Consider the following 19,319-nt stretch of genomic DNA (forward strand, 5'->3'; position numbering starts at 1 on the left):
TTGAGAAGTTTATAAAGATAGCTGTCCTTAGAGATTTATTAACTTACTTATTTCTATATTTATTTTTTGAGAAACTACTGATCTCCCTGTATCAGGTCTAAATGCGCAGGTCTAAAAGGAGTATCTCGTAAGAGTACATCACAGTTTTGATCACTTCATCTTTTAGTTATTTGTAGAATGAGCCTACCCTGTCAAAATATAAACATCCATTTTTTATTAATGCTCAGATTAGTCTTTAACTCCTCTTACTTGAAAAAGTCAGTAGATAATAAAACAGCATGTCTAAGGTATTTAGTCATCCATGGTAGGTATCTTGTTTTTACAGTTTTCTTTATTTTTGTTTTCTATAGCTCAGAGTATACTTGAGAACGTCAAATCTGGACAATGCTTTTGCTCATGTCACCAAAACACAAGCAGAAACATTACTGCTTAGTGTCTTCCGGGACATGGTAATAGTATTTAGAGCAGACTGTTCAATATGCCTTTACAGTATTGAAAGGAAATCTGATGGGTAAGTATATAACGTATGACAGGTCACTTTTTGCTCCTATTTATCATGTTTCCTCTGTAGTTTTTATTTCTCAAAACAGTTATTCTAATTTTATATTTAGTTTCCTTTGTTTTAGGAGTTAAAAAAGCAAGGAATTTTAATTAGTGATATTCATATAGTAGTTATTTTTTAGCTACCAAAATAATTAAAGAGCCTGTACCAAGTTCTTCAGCTAATCTTACTGGACTCATTTGAGAAAAATCTAGTTTGGGATGGGGTAAAGCTTTAAATACTAATTTTTTTTTCACAATCTTGAAAACAAGTGGTTACTAACTATCCTGGTGTTCTAGAAACTTGGGGAAATTTGTAGGAGTTTACAGCTTTAAGGCCTTAGGAAGCATGACCTTAGAAGACTCATTAATATTTTAACTGAGCTAGATGGCTGTAGTCTGGAAAGGAAAGGAAAGGAAAAAGTTTTTCCTTTCTGGAAAGGAAAAACTGTCAGACCTGTTGGAGCTGCGTGTTGCCTATATTCTTGGCATCTGGCTGGCTTGCGGCATTTAGACCATTCTTCTTGAGTTTTATTTTGTTCTCAAATGGTTTTTGTTTCTTTTTTTAAACAGCTATGAAGTGCATATTTGCTGAAGTAGCTTATAATTGAGGAGTAATATAAAAATAAAAATTAACAAATCTACTAGCCTCGGAACGCATGTCTTTCTCAACCAACTATTTCTCAACTGACTAAGCTATTTCTATAGCTTCTTCCCAGTTTATTTCTTCCTTTCTACATCTTACTCCCTTTTTTTCCCTCCCTCATTTCCAGATGTGTTCTTGGGTGCCACAACCTTGTTGGTCTGCTGTTTAAAGGATACTTGGGGAGGAGAAAATGATAGGTAGAAGGCATTTGGGCCCATAAACATAAAATCTCATACTATTAGTAGTGGAAAAGGAAAAAACCTCATTAGCATTGTTGTTGAGGTGTATGGGTTTCTTTCTCTTTTTTGCAGTCCAAATACTGCTGGTATTCAAGTTCTTCAGGAAGTCTCCATGTCACGCTACATTCCCCACCCTTTCCTGGTAGTATCTGTCACTCTGACATCAGTGAGTACAGAGAATGGAATCACCTTGAAAATGCCACAGCAGGTACCATTCTATTATCAGAGCTCTTTAGAGTTTTCATTTCAGTTTTTTGTGTTTTAATTTGATTTTAGGAACTATTAATTGTTCAGCAAATACATACTAAATGTCTAGAATTTGCCTTGCATGAAGCTGCTGGGTTACAGTGGCAAACTAAACAAACATGGTTTCTGCTCATACTATAAAGAAATAATTACATACATAATTAATTACAATTGTGATGTGTATACCAAAAAGTAATATGGCTTACTGTGTATAACAAAAACCTGGAGTAGTCTAAGCAATCACAGAAGATTTCTAGATCATTTAAATTGAAACCTGAAGAACAAGTGGCAGTTATCTAAGTAAAGAAGGGGAATTTCAGGCAGAGGGAACGGTATTCAAAGGCCCATAGATAAGAGAGAACATGACACCTTCAGGGAATTGGAAGTAATTTCAGAGTGACTGGAACATAGAGTATGAGAGGATGAGAGTCTTATTGATAATACGGACTTTGGAGTTTGTCTTAAAGTCTAAAGTGTTTTAAGCTGGATGTTATTAGATCTAAGCTTTATAATGTTAGAGAAAACATTACAAAGGAGGAAAATGAAACAGAGTGGGACACCACTGGATGTAGGGAGAGCAGCTGAAAGGCCATTGTAATGATCTAGGTGAATGGTGTCTGTGGCCCAAACTTGGGTAGGGAAAAGAAGATGGAAAGAAGTGGAAGGAATATGACATATAGAGGACTCCATGATTAGTTAATTATGAACAAAGAGAAGGGATAATCCCATAGCTTCTGGTTAAAGTAGCTGTGTAGGTAGCAGTGTCACCAGGACCCAGGTATTATAACTTTCTATTCCAAGCTGCCTTCCATTATACCACTGGTTTCCAAACTTCATGTCAATGTGGAACCCATTTTCAAAGGAAAGTTCTGTGCGGATTTATTTGTCATCCCTGTCTGCCCAGTCTGTCTTTTACTTCCTATTAAGGCACTTCCACTGAGTGCCTGTAAAATACAGGTCCCATTTTTCTCTGCAAACTCTATTTCATGTAACAAGATAGTTCTAGTTGATAAGGGGAAGTTATCTTTTACAGAAGAACTCTAGCTAAAAGATACGGAAGGAATGTAAGAATTTAAGAATCACGATTTTGCAGCCCGTGAAGAAATGAGTGATTCAGGCAGTGATCATTGGATGAAACCAATGAAAGGTTGATGGGAAGTTTACAATGAAGGTATCAAGTTGTCATGCCCAAGCCTTATTAATCAATTTTAGCATCACTAAAAGTGGGAGAACCAGATGTGGCATGCTTCCTGGGGTGAAGCAACCTGAAGTTCACGTGAAGAATTACTAGCAAAAACATTGAGCCTGATCTGAATCAAGCTTCTAGAGTCATCTTCTATTCACAGAAAATACAGAGAAAGAGGTTTAGTTTAATAATATTTTATAGGAAAGCTGCAGGTCAATAATGTGGGGGAAAAAAGAAAAGATTCTTCTAAATAAGACTTTCGAGCTATAACAACAAAATGCATGCGTAAGTTCATTTGTATCTTGATTCAAATAGGCTATATATAGAAAGACACTGTTGAAACAATTTGCAGTATTTAAATGTGAACTAAGGAATAGTTGTAAGTTTTATTACATTTAGATGTGATATTGGCGTTGTGATTATATAAGCAAATATCCATATATTTTAGAGATGCCTATTAAATGTATAGGGGTAAAATGGCATGGTATCTTTTAAAATGCTTTGGCAAAATAAGTAAAAAGAAAAGAGGGATAGGTGGAGCAAACCTTGATAGTTGTGAATCTGGATGATGGGAATAAGGGGGCGCTGTTCATTGTACATTTTACATACTTTTGATCATGTTTGAAGTTGTCATATTAGAAAAAAAAGGACTCCTTGTATATCCTAGATACTACTATTAGGCAATCAGTGGCATCAGTAATACTGGGTGCCCCATTTTAAGAGGGCCCTTTACAAAGAGGAGATACTTAACTTGATAAAGAGCACATTAAGAAGTAAGTTGAAATACAATAGGAAATAGACTGATTACATCTTGCACAGAGGGAAGACCAAGATTTAAAGCAAAGCAAGTCTTGATTTAACAACAAAAAACTAGCAGTAAGAACTGTTCAACAGTAAGGTGGCCTTCACTCAGGAGAGAGGTGAGCACCTTGTCTCTGAAGCTTCCAATGAAAATTATCTACCAGGGATTTTTCAGGGTAAGAGATGGTATGTTGGGTTCCTTCAAATATAGGATTTTGAGGATACATGTAGTCCCTGCTTGTATGTTACAGTCAGTTTCTGAAAAGTTCATTAAAGTTGCCTGAGAGGGCTGTCGTGGTCACCGGTTCTTACGTATTGTAATATTATCAGTAGAAAATGTTGACTGCATGTAGAGCTGAAGGAAAAAAAAGAATTTTGCTTTTTTAAAAAATGAAGTAGTATAAAATGTAGTGGTGAATTTACCATCTTAAAACTTAAAAGTGGTCATTATGAACATTAATCAGATTTTAGTGAACTTCAGTAAATGCTTTTTAGGTCTTTTGAAGTGTTTGAGGAGTTTGTCCCTATGCCAGTCCCCAAGCAGTCATATTGTTTGATTCTTGGCATTGCATATTCATTTTCCTCTACTCTCTAGCGCTTATAATTCCCACATAGCTTTTAAATTCCATTTTTCCTTCTCTTACCTCCAAGTTATTTGCTTTTTCTCGTGTGTTAGGACAGATGTTCAATTTTTAGTTTTCATGTCATTATGTGCTAAGTGGGGAAATGAAGATTTCTTTCCAAATAAAATTCTTGAGTTTTGTGACAGTTGCTTGGAGATTTTGTAGGGTTATTTTTTAAATTCCTACTTTGTAAATTAACAGCAGTTCATATCATGCTTACTACCTACCTGGATATGATCTAAAGCAAAAAAGAATAACAAAGCCTGTGAGTATTCTGTACCCTTTTGCCATTTCTTTATACACAATCCCTTGTGTCTTAGAGCAGTGCAAAAGAGCATTTCATGTATCTGAATATTTTTTGCAAGTAGAATACATAGGGTGACGTTGTTTTCTTTACCAAACCCTAAATGATATCGGCAGCTTAAATTCATCCAGCCAGCAAGAGTCAAAGCTGGGACATAATCCATGTCTTCTGAATAATCATCCTTTCCTTCTTAAAACTCTTTCCTTCTCTAGTCTGTGACATCATGCTTGATTTCTCTTCTTGCCTTCAAAAGCTTAGACAGTGGCCCTCTGCTCTTTTGCCTCCCATATACTTTGCCTCAGAAAACTCATCTGTTTCCTTCAGCTTACCAGGTTTGCCTTTATGGTTATGATTCTGGTATTCATCTCCAGTTAAGTCATCTCTCACAACGTTTTTACTTGAAAGTCTTAAGATTCTTTCTAATTTATAATGGGCAATAGAAGGAAACTCTTCAGTTTCCCTTCCCTAAACTATTTTCTCCTCCTAACTTGTATCAGTGACAACTGCAACTTCTCTAGCATCTCGCCAAGATTCAGTTCCCTGAAATCATCTTTGATTCAGCTTTCTTTTCCTACCCTTCATGTCTAGAATACAAGTAAGTTTTTGTTTTGTTTTGTTTTAATCAAAATGCTTTTTCCTCTTTACAAGTGAAAATGACTTGATGTCTGAGATTCATTTTAAAACAGTGCTCCTGAAACTTAAAGCTGGGTGATAGGGTTCAGTGAAAATCATTATACTAGGTTCTCTACTTTGGGGTTTGATTGAAATTTTCCTTAATAAAAAGGCAGACTATTTCCTTCATTCTTGAAGTCACCACCCATGATATCTTCCTCTCCTCAGTAATCCATCCTGAATAACTCAGAATTTTTAATAACTCCCTTATTCAAGGACCATACATGGTGGCTTTTTTCCTGCTATATTTTTACCTGACTTTCCAAGCCCTCTTTGAAGGTCTGTTACCATCAGCATTTTTTCTCATAACATCCCTAATTTAGCCAGATTGTTCTCACTTTCCCAGTAGAACTATTTTATCCTACCTCTGTGTCATTTATATTGCATTCTTCAACTAAAGTACCAACGCTTTTTCTCCCACCCGTGTAGGTTAACCTCACCTTTCAAGTCCCACCTCATCCTTTAAGCCCTGTCTAGCTGTGCCGGCCAGGTCACTGAAGCGATGTCTCATTTTTATGAACTTCTGAAGGTCTTTTAGTTTTTCCAGGATAATTCAGCTCTGCCCTCAATTTTATGTTCACTTGCATTGTTCATTAATTACATTGTGTTAAGCTTGTTCTACCCTAGCCAGACAGCTCGTTGTACTTCCACAGAGCCTAGCAGAATGACTGTACATAGTACACACTCAATATTGTTGTTTGCTTAAACTGTAAACCTTATGCATTGGCGGGGGAAATGCTGAAAACATACCTATTAATTTTTATAAATACAATTTATTTTTCTTTCAGGCTCGTGATGCAGAGAGCATTATGCTAAATCTTGCAGGACAGCTCATCATGATGCAGAGGGACAGATCAGGCCCTCAGATCCGGGAGAAGGACAGTAACACTAACCAAAGGAAACTTGTGAGTAAAGTGCAAGTCATTTAAAACGTTAAGAATGTATGGGAGGAGGATGAAGGAATAAAAGAATTTAAGAGGAGAGTATTATCTTGTGATTTGGAAAGTGAGTAAGTACATAAAATAAGTTTTAAGCCTCTGGGTACAAGACTGTTTGTGAAGAGTGGAAGATGAGATCCTAAAATGATAATAAAATGCTCTGTATGCCGGATGTTACTGCTTAGGCATTATTATTTACAAATTCTAATGGGAAAACAGGATAAATTGGTGAAGTTCCTTGGGGTGGGGGGGTGTTCTTTTGGGGTTTTTTTAGATTTAAATACACATACTTTGAAAGTCAGGGTACTGTTATTAACTCTGACTCTAAATAAATTCCCCTAATTTTCCCCAAAATTTATACTGTCATTTTGAAAGATTTGGGAAACTAGTACCTAGGAAAACTTAGGAATCTGCAAATTTAATAGGGGAAAAACTGATTTCTGTCTCTCGTTCTCCAGCTGCCATTCTGTCCTCCTGTTGTACTAGCCCAGTCTGTTGAAAATGTCTGGACCACGTGTCGAGCAAATAAACAAAAGCGTCACCTTTTGGAGGCCCTCTGGCTGAGCTGTGGAGGTTCAGGGATGAAAGTCTGGCTCCCTCTCTTCCCTAGGGATCACCGTAAGCCCCATTCCTTCTTGTCCCAGCGGATCATGCTGCCTTTCCACATAAATATCTACCCCCTGGCTGTTCTGTTTGAAGATGCATTAGTCCTTGGTGCTGTCAATGACACTGTACTGTATGATTCCTTGTATACTCGGAACAGTGCTAGGGAACAGCTGGAGGTGCTCTTCCCTTTCTGTGTTGTGGAGAGAACCTCTCAGATCTACCTCCACCACATTCTACGTCAGCTGCTGGTGAGGAACCTTGGGGAACAAGCCTTGCTCTTAGCCCAGTCCTGTGCCGCGTTACCTTACTTTCCTCACGTGCTGGAGCTCATGCTCCATGAAGTGCTGGAAGAAGAAGCTACCTCACGGGAGCCCATTCCCGACCCTCTGCTTCCCACTGTGGCAAAATTTATCACCGAGTTCCCACTCTTCCTGCAGACAGTTGTTCATTGTGCCAGGAAGACTGAATATGCCCTGTGGAATTACCTTTTTGCAGCCGTTGGAAACCCCAAGGACTTGTTTGAGGAATGTTTGATGGCTCAGGATTTGGATACTGCTGCCTCGTACCTTATTATTTTACAGGTAACAATTCTCTTCTTACAAAGGTATAAGAATTGTTGAGCGTAAACCTAGAGGAAAAGGAAGGCAAATGTCCTGTGTTGGCACTGTGATTGTGTTTAAAGAACTATTACAGTCATGTTTTCTGTTCTTTTTTTTTTTTCCGGTATGCGGGCCTGTCACTGCTGTGGCCTCTCCCGCTGCGGAGGACAGGCTCCGAATGCACAGGCTCAGGGGCCATGGCTCAAGGGCCCAGCCGCTCCATGGCATGTGGGATCTTCCCGGACTGGGGCATGAACCCGTGTCCCCTGCGTCAGCAGGCGGACTCCCAACCACTGCACCAAGAGGGAAGCCCAACTTTGGGGTTTTTTTGTTCTTCTTTCTCTAATTGCTTTAGGTGCAAGGTTAGGTTGTTTATTTGAGATGTTTCCTGTTTCTTAAGGTAGGATTGTATTGCTATAAACTTCCCTCTTAGGACTGCTTTTGCTGCATCCCATAGGTTTTGGGTCGTCGTGTCTCCGTTGTCATTTGTTTCTAGGTATTTTTTGATTTCCTCTTTGATTTCTTCAGTGATCACTTCGTTCTTAAGTAGTGTATTATTTAGCCTCCATGTGTTTGTATTTTTTACAGATCTTTTCCTGTAATTGATATCTAGTCTCATGGCGTTGTGGTTGGAAAAGGTACTTGATACAATTTCAATTTTCTTAAATTTACCAAGGCTTGATTTGTGCCCCAAGATATGATCTATCCTGGAGAATGTTCCATGAGCACTTGAGAAAAATGTGTATTCTGTTGTTTTTGGATGGAATGTCCTATAAATATCAATTAAGTCCATCTTGTTTAATGTATCATTTAAAGCTTGTGTTTCCTTATTTATTTTCATTTTGGATGATCTGTCCATTGGTGAAAGTGGGGTGTTAAAGTCCCGTACTATGAATGTGTTACTGTCGATTTCCCCTTTTATGGCTGTTAGTATTTGCCTTATGTATTGAGGTGCTCCTATGTTGGGTGCATAAACATTTACAATTGTTATATCTTCTTCTTGGATCGATCTCTTGGTCATTATATAGTGTCCTTATTTGTCTCTTGCAATAGTCTTTATTTTCAAGTCTATTTTGTCTGATATGAGAATTGCTACTCCAGCTTTCTTTTGGTTTCCACTTGCATGGAATATCTTTTTCCATCCCCTCACTTTTCAGTCTGTATGTGTCCCTACGTCTGAAGTGGGTCTCTTGTAGACAGCATATATATGGGTCTTGTTTTTGTATGCATTCAGCCAGTCTGTGTCTGTTGGTGGGAGCATTTAATCCATTTACATTTAAGGTAATTATCGATATTTATGTTCCTATTCCCATTTTCTTAATTGTTTTGGGTTTGTTATTGTAGGTCTTTTCCTTCTCTTGTGTTTCTTGCCTAGAGAAGTTCCTTTAGCATTTGTTGTAAAACTGGTTTGGTGGTGCTGAACTCTCTCAGCTTTTGCTTGTCTGTAAAGGTTTTAATTTCTCCATCAAATCTGAATGAGATCCTTGCTGGGTAGAGTAATCTTGGTTGTAGGTTTTTCTCCTTCATCGCTTTAAATATGTCCTGACAGTCCCTTCTTGCTTGCAGAGTTTCTGCTGAAAGATCAGCTGTTAACCTTATGGGGATTCCCTTGTGTGTTATTTGTTGTTTTTCCCTTGCTGCTTTTAATATGTTTTCTTTGTATTTAATTTTTGACAGTTTGATTAATATGTGTCTTGGCATGTTTCTCCTTGGATTTATCCTGTATGGGACTCTCTGTGCTTCCCGGACTTGATTAACAATTTCCTTTCCCATATTAGGGTAGTTTTCAACTATAATCTCTTCAAATATTTTCTCAGTCCCTTTTTCTCTTCTTCTGGGACCCCTATAATTCGAATGTTGGTTCATTTAATGTTGTCCCAGAGGTCTCTGAGACTGTCCTCATTTCTTTTCATTCTTTTTTCTTTATTCTGCTCTGCAGTAGTTATTTCCACTGTTTTATCTTCCATGTCACTTATCCATTCTTCTGCCTCAGTTATTCTGCTATTGATCCCTTCTAGAGCATTTTTAATTTCATTTATTGTGTTGCTCATCGTTGCTTGTTTCATCTTTAGTTCTTCTAGGTCCTTGTTAAATGTTTCTTGCATTTTGTCTATTCTATTTCCAAGATTTTGGATCATCTTTACTATCATTATTCTGAATTCTTTTTCAGGTAGACTGCCTGTTTCCTCTTCATTTGTTAGGTCTGGTGGGTTTTTATCTTGCTCCTTCATCTGCTGTGTGTTCTTCTGTCTTCTCAGTTTGCTTATCTTAGTGTGTTTAGGATCTTTTTGCAGGCTGCAGGTTCGTAGTTCCCATTGTTTTTGGTGTCTGTCCCCAGTGGCTAAAGTTGGTTCAGTGGGTTGTGTAGGTTTCCTGGTGGAGGGGACTAGTGCCTGTGTTCTGGTGGATGAGGCTGGATCTTGTCTTTCTGGTGGGCAGGTCCACATCTGGTGGTGTGTTTTGGGGTGTCTGTGGCCTTATTATGATTTTAGGCAGCCTCTCTGCTAATGGGTGGGGTTGTGTTCCTGTCTTGCTAGTTGTTTGGCATAGGGTGTCCAGCACTGTAGCTTGCTGGTCGTTGAGTGAAGCTGGGTGTTGGGGTTGAGATGGAGATTTTTGGGAGATTTTCGCCGTTTGATATTACATGGAGCTGGGAGGTCTCTTGTGGACCAGTGTCATGAAGTTGGCTCTCCCACCTCAGAGGCACAGCACTGACTCCTGGCTGCAGCACCAAGAGCCTTTCATCCACACGGCTCAGAATAAAAGGGAGAAAAAGTAGAAAGAAAGAAAGAAAAAAAGAAAGAAAGAGGATAAAATAAAATAAAGTGAGATAAAATAAATGTTATTGAAATAATTATTAAGAAAAATAATTTTTTTAAGTAGAAAACAAAAAAAACGGGCAGACAGAACCCTAGGACAAATGGTGAAAGCCAAGCTATACAGACAAAATCTCACACAGAAGCATACACATACACACTCACAAAAAGAGGAGAAGGGGAAAAAATAATATATCTTGCTCTCAAAGTCCACCTCCTCAATTTGGGATGATTCGTTGTCTATTCAGGTATTCCACCGATGCAGGGTACATCACGTTGACTGTGGAGATTTAATCTGCTGCCCCTGAAGCTGCTGGGAGAGATTTCCCTTTCTCTTCTTTGTTCGCACAGCTCCCGGGGCTCAACTTTGGATTTGGACCCGCCTCTGCGTGTTGGTCACCGGAGGGCGTCTGTTCTTCGCTCAGACAGGACGGGGTTAAAGGAGCAGCTGCTTCGGGGGCTCTGGCTCACTCAGGCCGGGGGGGGGGGGGAGGGAGGGGCACAGAGTGCAGGGCGAACCTGCGGTGGCAAAGGTCGGCGTGACGTTGCACCAGCCTGAGGCGCGCTGTGCGTTCTCCCGGGGGAGTTTTCCCTGTATCCCGGGACCCTGGCAGTGGCGGGCTGCACAGGCTCCCCGGAAGGGGGCGTGGAGAGTGACCTGTGCTCACACACGGGCTTCTTGGTGGCGGCAGCAGCTGCCTTAGTGTCTCATGCCCATCTCTGCGGTCTGGGCTGATAGCCGCGGCTCGCGCCCGTCTCTGGAGCTCCTTTAAGCAGCGCTCTTAATCCCCTCTCCTCGCACACCAGGAAACAGAGGGAAGAAAAAATCTTTTTCCTCTTTGGCAGCCCCAGACTTTTTCCCGGACTCCCTCCCGGCTAGCCGTGGCGCACTAGCCCCCTTCAGGCTGTGTTCATGCTGCCAACCCCAGTCCTCTCCCTGGGATCCGACCTCCGAAGCCCGAGCCTCAGCTCACAGCCCCGCCCGTCCTGGCGGGTGAGCAGACAATCCTCTCAGGCTGGTGAGTGCCGGTCGGCACCTATCCTCTGTGCGGGAATCGCTCCACTTTGCCCTCCACACCCCTGTTGCTATGCTCTCCTCCGTGGCTCCAAAGCTTCCCACTTTGCCACCCGCAGTCTCCACCCGCGAAGGGGCTTCCTAGTGTGTGGAAACCTTTCCTCCTTCACAGCTCCCTCCCACTGGTGCAGGTCCTGTCCCTATTCTTTTGCCTCTGTTTTTTCTTTTTTCTTTTGCCCTACCCAGGTACGTGGGGGAGTTTCTTGCCTTTTGGGAGGTCTGAGGTCTTCTGCCAGCGTTCAGTAGGTGTTCTGTAGGAGTTGTTCCACGTGTAGATGTATTTCTGATGTATCTGTGGGGAAGAAGGTGATCTCTGTGTCTTATTCTTCGCCATCTTCCCCCTCTCCTCCTCTGTTCAGTTTTTATCTTTCCTTTTGAAGAACTCAATCTTACCATATGATGGCAGAAAATTTCTTTACTATCATAAAGTAACATTGCAGGGTTGTGTTTTTTTAATCCTGTTTGTCCATAAATAGGCCTAAAACAAATTAATGAGTTTACAGTATTATTTTGAATAATACTGAAGAAGTGTATGTATACATATATGTATATACATATTATATATCATAGTACATATAATGATATGCACATATTACATAAGATTATTGAAATATGTAAGAAACATAATAATAAAGAATTATTTTGAATATCAGTGGGTTTGTCTGAGCTCTCCACAATAATCTCTTTCCTTATAGTGTGGAATTGCTGAGGAGACTCTGATTAGAATGTGGGTTACAACAGAGTACCTTACGTTAGGCTCCCCATAGCACGCAGGGAAGACCCAAACCTGCCGCAGTAATTACACAATTTTTCTCAAAATAATGGGTTCTTTGAGACTCCTGAAAATTTGTTTCATTATACATTTGACAAAAGGGCTTGATAGTTTGCTTTCCTATTAGTCTGATGTGAATTTGATAGGTTACATTTAAAAGTTCTTTAAAATTACTGCAGAGTTGTTTTCATTGATTAAAGAAGCTAACCATAGACCTTGTTTGAAATTCTGCCTGAAGCAGTTTTCCTGTCAGTTTATTTGCTTCATGGCAACTGATTGAAACCAGAGGGGATATTCAGGCAGAAGCTAAGTGGCCCCGAGATTCTGTGATTCCTTGGGTATTCTTAAAAGGCCACACAGTCATAAAAACAAACAATAAATGCAGCTGTGTTTTGTTTTAGGTCACTCCTTAGACTTTCAGTGATCTCCCAAGCAATGGAATTAGAAACTTGATCTGAATTCCTAAGTTGCTGTGGATTGACAGATAATAATTACAGTTGAACTTGCCTGTTAGGCACCTTTCCATGAAGGCCAAGGCAAGCAGCAAGTTTAAATTTGTGAAAAAATTACAGAGAATGCTCTTTGTGTAGCAAGACTACATACTATTGCCTAAAGCAAAGATTTTTTTTAGTCACATTTTCAGAAAACTCTCTGTCGCAGGAAATAGACCTGAGCTTTTTTGGAGTCAGGGAGACAAATTTATATTCTTTTCTGTTGATCTTTAACAGTTATTTAACTCAGTTTTCTCATCTGTAAAATGAGAATGAAATACATATTTTGAGAGTCACTAGGAGAAATGAAAGAATATGTAAGGTTTATGTAAGATATCTGGCAATAATGGGAGTTCAAGAAATCATAAATTATATTACACCAGCAGAGTATTTGCCTCACTTTTCCTTGTATGGTACTTTTTAATGCTTCTTTTAATTTTACTGTTAAACTATTCCCATTGTTGTAGCTGCATTACTTCTCTGGGTTTAGGGAACCGTGGAGATAAAGAATTGCTTATATCTTCCCAAGTCATTTGTAGTATAAAAGGAATTCTTGTCTTCCTTGGTTGTTTTTCTAGAACATGGAAGTACCAGCAGTAAGTAGGCAGCATGCCACCCTTCTGTTCAACACAGCCCTGGAACAAAGCAAGTGGGACCTGTGTCGACACATGATTCGATTTCTTAAAGCCATTGGCTCTGGAGAATCTGAGACACCTCCATCCACACCTACAGCTCAGGTTAGTTGCAGAATTGCACAGCTTCTCTAGGCCATTACACCCACGTGGCATCTTCCTCTAACTGTACGGTGTGTAATCATAGGAACCCAGTTCAAGTGGTGGATTTGAGTTCTTCAGGAATCGAAGCATCAGTTTATCCCAGTCAGCTGAAAATGTACCTGCTAGTAAATTCAGCTTACAGAAAACACTAAGTATGCCGTCTGGCCCTTCTGGAAAAAGGTAAAAGAATGAAGAGCTGTTACTGGTTTTAGGGCATTCTGCGACACATTGCATTTCAGGGTATTTGTAGAATTGCATCTTGGGAAAACAACTATTTGATCCAATTGCAATTCCTTTTTACATTCCCAAAAGGCTTCCCTTTTTTCCTTCTCCAAAGTTCACTTCTTTATTCTTTGTACAGTTTCTGCCCTTTGTACTGGAGTAGATCTCGGTTTGCCCATGCTGAATGCCACTAACTTTAAATTACCTCTGATAATAGAGGACCAGAATAAAAAGGAAGACAGATAAATCTGCAGATAATTCAAAAGCCTTCTTACAGGGCTTCCCTGGTGGCGCAGTGGTTGAGAGTCCGCCTGCCGATGCAGGGGACACGGGTTCGTGCCCCGGTCCGGGAAGATCCCACATGCCGTGGAGCGGCTAGGCCCGTGAGCCGTGGCCGCTGAGCCTGCATGTCCGGAGCCTGTGCTCCGCAACGGGAGAGGCCACGACAGTGAGAGGCCCGCGTACCGCAAAAAAAACAAAACAAAACAAAACAAAAGCCTTCTTACAGTCAGCAGTTTTACCCTTCTTTCCAACTATACCTCTTGACAAAAAGTAAAATTTAGTTCTCATGTACTTGACTCTCCTGTGACTCTTTTGAGTGGAGAAGTCATTAAACAGTGGAAGCCAAAAAGAAGTGTATCCTGGAGCCTGAAACCTACATTACACGTAGATGGGTTATTTCTCCTGAGAGGTAACTATGAACTCATACTGAACATTATAAAATAGAATTTCCTCCGTTTTGTGAGGTCCTTGTATTCCTTCCTGTGTTATTTGGTTCTGTGTGTATTCTTACTACAGTGCCTGACACATAGTGAGAGCTTATTGAACATTTTTTATTGTGATGTTTTACTGCTTTTTCTTATCACAGCCATTAATACAGCCCCATTCCCAGTGTGCACACACACACACACAAACACACACAGTCATGGACTATAAACAAGTTAAATGCAACCATGGAGGATTGTAAACAATTGCCAGGCAAACAGTAGCTTCTCAGCCATGCCCCTGAATTTAAAAGTGCTGGCTAATATATACTAAGCACGCACTATGTGCTAGGCATGATTCTAAGCATTTCCATGTGTAGGTCTTTCAGTCCTTACAACAGCTCCATCTGGGTAGATACTGTTCCACATTACACAGGTGAAAAACAGAGGCCCAGAAAAATAAATTTGCTTTATGTTTGTACAACTAATGTGTGGCAGAGCCAAGATCTGAATCTAGGCAGTCCTGCTCCAATACTGCCTCTTGCTGAAAGCACCCCGTCACCCAGTGACCAGACCAGTTATACCATGTCAGTTCATGTGAATAAAGGACAATAGACTATATTTAGCAGTTAATTTTTAAAAATCCGTTTTGATGTGTCTGTAAAACTCACATTAAGAGACTTCATTTCACTGTGCTTCTCTCTCGTTAGTTCCTTTGATCTGATCTTCCCTCTTTTCATTGGTCTTTCCAAATACAGCATTTTTTTGCTCCCTTTCTTTCCTTTATCCAGCTACCATCCTCTTCCTGGTTTGACTTAGTTTCCTGTTCTTTCCTATTCTATATTTTCATTATACAAATATGTTTTAAGAGGCTACTATGATCGAGGTATTGTTTAATAGGTTGTGGTATCACATGGAGAAGCCCTAATACTTTAGCTTCAATCAGAATTAGATCTTAGATGTCTTACCTCCTTGTCAGCGTTTTCAGTGTTACTTCATAAAAGTATTTGAAGTCCTCCAGTGAAGATTGTTCTGTAGCTTTCTTGTATTCCCACTTACAGATGGAGCAAAGACAGTGACTGTGCTGAGAACATGTATATTGATATGATGCTCTGGAGACATGCCCGGCGTCTCTTAGAAGAAGTTCGGCTAAAGGATCTCGGCTGCTTTGCAGCCCAGCTGGGCTTTGAACTAATTAGTTGGCTATGCAAGGAACGTACCCGAGCTGCCCGAGTAGACAACTTTGTGTTAGCCCTGAAGAGACTCCACAAAGATTTCCTGTGGCCACTTCCCATCATCCCAGCTTCTTCTCTCAGTTCTCCTTTCAAAAATGGAAAATACCGAACAGGTAATGTAGGCTTTGTGTTCCTTGTACAGGGAGGATTGTATTTTGCTCCAAATATGTAGACATTTTGCTGTTAGTTGATATTCAAGGAAGTCTTTTCATTCCAAGGTCAGAACAGATAAAAGCTAACTTTTTGTGCATCACTTGGAACATCCACCATTTGACTCAGGATGTAAATAAAGTAGAACATATGTCTCTAGGTCTTATGACCTTTAAGTCTAATTTATGAATCCAACCAATTGTTGTATCAGATGATCAGCAGGTTGAGCATTGACTGAACATAGAAGCTCCCACATTTGTTTTTTGTAGGAAGGAGTTATTAATCACAGACCTCAAAATAAGCTAAATTGTGACTTATCTGACAGGACTCATTCCAGAGAAATGGTAAAAATGCATCTTGAGAGCTTGGGCCATCTTCTAAATTAGGAGAGGACAAAGTGAAACTGTATTTTGATAAAAGAAAAAAGTTTTTTAGTTCAGGTCTTTTAAAGAAGACTGTTGTAATTATTATCACTTATGAAAATTCAAACAAAAACCTTTATTATGGCATTTGGAAACTTCATGTCATGTTAAAACCAAGGAAAATCATTTAAAGATGAACAGAATGAAGTTTTGCCTAGTTCTAGTAAGATACATGATGATATAAGATGACTGCTGGGTGGCGTTATATAGTCAGTCCATTCTGTTACAGTCCCACATCCCTGGTTCAGTGGATGGATGATGCAGTGTAGGGACAGTAATTAGCTCTGAACTTTTAGTATTTGGGGTTGGTGAGGGAAGAGAAGCTGAAAGAACTGAATTGGAAATGGCAGTGTGTGCACCTTTAATTCCCATTTTTTTCTTTGTTTTTGGATCTACCTTGCAGTGGGAGAGCAGCTGTTAACATCCCAGTCAGCTGACCCTTTTTTGAACCTTGAGATAGACGCTGGCATCTCTAATGTCCAACGAAGTCGGAGCTGGCTTGGCAACATTGGCCCCACGCATCATGAAATAGACACAGCCTCATCCCATGGACCACAGATGCAAGATGCCTTCCTTTCACCTTTATCTAATAAAGGTAGATATCATTTTAAACCCTAGCTCCTCTTCAGTTCCTGTGGAGGAAAGTTTATATGCTATAGCACTTCAGAGAGAGAGCTTCACTCTTTTCTTTCAAGATATGTCCTTGAGGATTAGCCATTTGTATCTGCTGGAGAGGTGGATAGTTACTAGAACAAGGCCATATTGGCCTTGACTATACTTTGCCATGTTTATTTTAGATAAATGAAATAGGTAAATTCTCATTACAGCTCAGCACTAATAAATGAACCTTTGTAATCAACTTTGATGATACAGAAACACTAACTTTGAACCTCAAGTAAGCAAAATGTTATCCGTGTGTAAAGAATTCCATTCTTCTCATAGGTAGACCCGTATCATAAAATTGTACCCAGTTATCTTCTATTTTTTTATTTCACTGATACAAATTTATGGAAAAAATTTTTTCTCTTATAAATTCCTGCGTGATATCCTTAATTTTGCCTCTTAGCCTTCAAAGCCTAAAATATTACTGTCTGACCCTTTATCAAAAAATGTGTGTCAGCTTCTGCAATTATAGTAATGGTTACATTACAGGTTGAAGAAGTTTTAAAGTGATTTATGTTGTTTAGGTTTATATAAGAACTTAAGTAGCAATTGGTCTGATTTTCTGGAGTTTTTTAATGGCCAGGCATTCACCTGATGTTTGATTTTCAGTGTGTCATCACTGTTACCGGAGCTTCTGCTATGTGGAGAGGCATATAGCTGCCATGACTTTCTTTTTAAATTTTGGTAGAATACATGTAAAATTTACTATCTTAACCATTTTTAAGTGTACAGTTCAGTGGTATTAACTACATTTTTATTGTTGTGCAACCAACCTGCAGAACTCTTAATTCTTTTCATCTTGCAAAACCAAAACTCTGTACTCTGAACAATAGCTCCCCATCCCTCTCTCCCCCAACTCCTAGCAACTACCATTCTATTTTCTGTCTCTGTATTTGTCTTTTTGTGTCTGGCTTCTTTCACTTAGCATAATGTTCTCAAAGTTCATCCCTATTGTAACATGCATGGAAATTTCCTTTCTTTTTAAGGCTGAATAATATTCCATTATGTGTTTATAACACATTTTATCCATCCATCAGGGGACATTTGCATTGCTTCCACCTTTTGGTTAATTGTGAGTTATGCTGTAATGAATGTGGGAGTACAGTGAACATGGGAGTTCTCTTCGAGACCCTACTTCCAGTTTTTTTGGGTATATACCCAGAAGTAGGATTGGCAGATCACATGGTAATTCTATTTTCAATTTTTTTCCCATAGCAGCTGCACCATTTTACATTCCTACCAACATTGGCAAGGATTCCAGGTTTGCCACATCCTCACCAACACTTGCTGGTTTTGTTGATAGCAGCATCCTAATGGACGTGAGGTGGCATCATTGCTTTTTTTTTAGAAAACTTTCTAAAGAGGTCACTTCAAACATATTTAAAAAGGAGAAATAATAGTATAATGGACACCCTTCCCCCAGCCCCCACTCCAGTTATTACCAAGTCAGGAACAAATTTGTTTTATCCACTTTCCCCTTCCTGTATTATTGAACTAAATCCGAGACATGATATATTTTATCTGTGAACATTTCAGTATATATTTCTGAAGACTCTTCTTGAAGATAATGATAATTACACCATTAACATCTCTTTAAAAATTTAATAGTAATTCCTTAATACCATCAAATATCCAGTAAATATTCAAATTCCAACTGTTTTATAATGTCATAATTTTTTATGGTTTGAATCAAGATCCAAATAAGATTCACACACTGTGATTATGTTTTTTAATTTTCTTTTTAGTGATTGTTCCCCCTCCCCATTTCTCTTTTTTTTCCACTTGCAGTTTATTCATTGAATAAACTTGATTCTGTGGATTTTCTCATGATGTGGATTTTAGGTTATTGCATCTTCATGGTTTAGACAGTTTCCTCTGTATTGTAAATTGGTAATTGAATCTAAAAACGTGATCGAGAATTCCCTGGCGGTCCAGTGGTTAGGACTCTGTACTCTCACTGCGAAGGGGGCCCAGGTTTAACCCCTGGTCAGGGAACTAAAATCCCACAAGCCGCGAAGCATGCCCCCAACCGCCACCCCCCCCGCCCCAAAAAAAAAAAAGACAAATTATTGCTAGGGTTTTTTTTTTTCAGAGGTGGGCAAGACTACTTTTTAGGTAGTATGAAGGCACATAAGGCCTGGTTACCTCCTAATAATTTTTTTATATCTATTATTATTAATGTAACATGGGAGTTTTAGTAGTGGATTTAATGTTTTGGTCTCAAAATCCTGAAGAGAAATCAACATCTGAGAGACAGTTAACATTTATAATGAATGGAAAACATATTTTCTACATGAAGCTAGTTTGTAACTTTTGGCAATTCTTCATCAGGTGATGAATGCAGTATTGGTTCAGCCACAGACTTGACTGAAAGTAGCTCCATGGTGGATGGAGACTGGACAATGGTGGATGAAAATTTCTCCACACTCAGTTTAACTCAGTCAGACCTAGAGCACATCTCTATGGAGTTGGCAAGTAAAGGACCTCACAAATCCCAGGTTCAGCTTCGGTGAGTTTCTCAGCATTTTGAAAGCATAGAATGCCTACTCAGGAAATCTGGGCAAATTGGGTACAGAGGCTACTTTCCCGATAA

At 39.4% G+C, this 19,319-nt stretch overlaps 1 protein-coding gene across 4 annotated transcripts in view; it reads left to right on the forward strand.

Annotated features, from left to right (window-relative positions):
- RIC1 (RIC1 homolog, RAB6A GEF complex partner 1) overlaps positions 1-19,319 on the forward strand; it is a 136,714-nt gene that overhangs the window by 113,683 nt on the left and 3,712 nt on the right. For all 4 annotated transcript variants that reach the window (XM_067744317.1, XM_067744316.1, XM_067744315.1 and 1 more), the window contains 9 exons: positions 351-511; positions 1,498-1,633; positions 6,046-6,162; positions 6,654-7,382; positions 13,133-13,291; positions 13,374-13,510; positions 15,318-15,604; positions 16,467-16,658; positions 19,058-19,235. In XM_067744317.1, the coding sequence (XP_067600418.1) occupies positions 351-511; positions 1,498-1,633; positions 6,046-6,162; positions 6,654-7,382; positions 13,133-13,291; positions 13,374-13,510; positions 15,318-15,604; positions 16,467-16,658; positions 19,058-19,235 (2,096 nt within the window). The remainder of the gene's footprint in view (positions 1-350; positions 512-1,497; positions 1,634-6,045; positions 6,163-6,653; positions 7,383-13,132; positions 13,292-13,373; positions 13,511-15,317; positions 15,605-16,466; positions 16,659-19,057; positions 19,236-19,319) is intronic.

This window comes from Pseudorca crassidens, chromosome 7, assembly GCF_039906515.1.
Source record: "Pseudorca crassidens isolate mPseCra1 chromosome 7, mPseCra1.hap1, whole genome shotgun sequence".
Taxonomy (NCBI): Eukaryota; Metazoa; Chordata; class Mammalia; order Artiodactyla; family Delphinidae; genus Pseudorca; species Pseudorca crassidens.